Here is a 1214-nt window from a genome sequence, read left to right on the forward strand (position 1 = left end):
TCGGCACCCAGTCCTTAGAAGTCTCATCCCACACCATTCTACTGCGCTTCTTCTTATCGTCCAGACCCTTATCCTTCGCAAACTTCTCCCACCTGAGCGATTGATGGTATCAAAAAGTTCGAAAGCCCATGTGGTACCTGGTCATCGGCTTAGGTTTCGGGAGAGGCTTCTCACGAGGAAGTCGGACAACCAAACCATCAGGCTGACGAGCCAGCTGAGTCGCCTGACCATAACCGTCACGCGCCATGAAATTAATAACTGCTCTGCTAACCTCTGGCAGAGTGGCGAAGACGGGCCCTTCAGCGATGCCAGCAGACTCAGTACGGAGATCAAAAATGCGATTGATCAATAATTGGGTATTGTCCCGAGCTGAGCGAGGAGGCGTAAATTCCGACCCGCCCAGTTTCAGTGTACTACCGATCTCCTCAATATCATCCTTCTTAGCATCGATATGGTCGATATCAAAAGCTGCAAGGTCGCACAACTGGTAAGAGAGGTTATCCTCCTTAGAAGGGTAGGGGGATCGGAGAGTAGAGGTAGACATTATACCACAGTATATCCCCTACGGCGTATCAACTAGTATTCACACTACAGTAGCATGTTGACATCGCATTGTGAACCCCGATTTGGTATGGTGTGGGATATGGAGGTCCTCGACAGGCCCTACCTCGCTGTTTTCGAAGGGGTGCTATGTGTAGGAGGGAGCGCATCGTACTTAGTAGTATTACCCCCGTATACTCCGCTCTAGATGACTACTTTCTCCATCAAGCCGTATCTTGTTCTATATCTCCATCATGACCATAGATGGAAGCGTGGAGTAGACCCCTCTCATGCCCTTGAGTTCACCTTAGAGGACCGGCCCGACCGCCAAGTGGTACAGTGCGATCAAAAGTGGGTCATTCAAACTACCACACCAATAACCTCATCTCTCCTCCATGGGTTCAGTATGCTGCACTCAACTGCATTTTCTCAGTGGCCCGAGCCGTTCCTGTTTACAGCTAAAGTGCGATCCTTGAGTACCGCGCCCCACGAGAGGCTGAGTTGGTCAACTAGGGCGTACTCGGCGATAAATGCATCTAACTTGTTCTGTTCGCAGATCCTACATTGCGAACGAGGAAGGGGTATGACGTATTCTGGGAGTTTGCTGCATCGAGAAGACAGCATAGATACTACCCTGCAGACCCAACAGCTAGTTGCCCGACTAGGGTCTCGAA

General features: G+C 50.5%; 1 protein-coding gene across 1 annotated transcript; it reads right to left on the minus strand.

Annotated features, from left to right (window-relative positions):
• Positions 1-7: 7 nt before the first annotated feature.
• On the minus strand, positions 8-544 carry Pmar_PMAR004807 (Regulator of ribosome biosynthesis, putative; the record flags this gene model as incomplete). The annotated part of the gene is made up of 4 exons (XM_002773017.1): positions 8-92; positions 138-223; positions 272-369; positions 418-544. Coding segments are annotated over 4 exons (396 nt in total), but the record flags the coding sequence as incomplete, so codon positions are not given.
• Between the last annotated feature and the right edge of the window lie 670 nt (positions 545-1214).

This window comes from Perkinsus marinus (assembly GCF_000006405.1).
Source record: "Perkinsus marinus ATCC 50983 genomic scaffold scf_1104296959702, whole genome shotgun sequence".
Taxonomy (NCBI): domain Eukaryota; phylum Perkinsozoa; order Perkinsida; family Perkinsidae; genus Perkinsus; species Perkinsus marinus.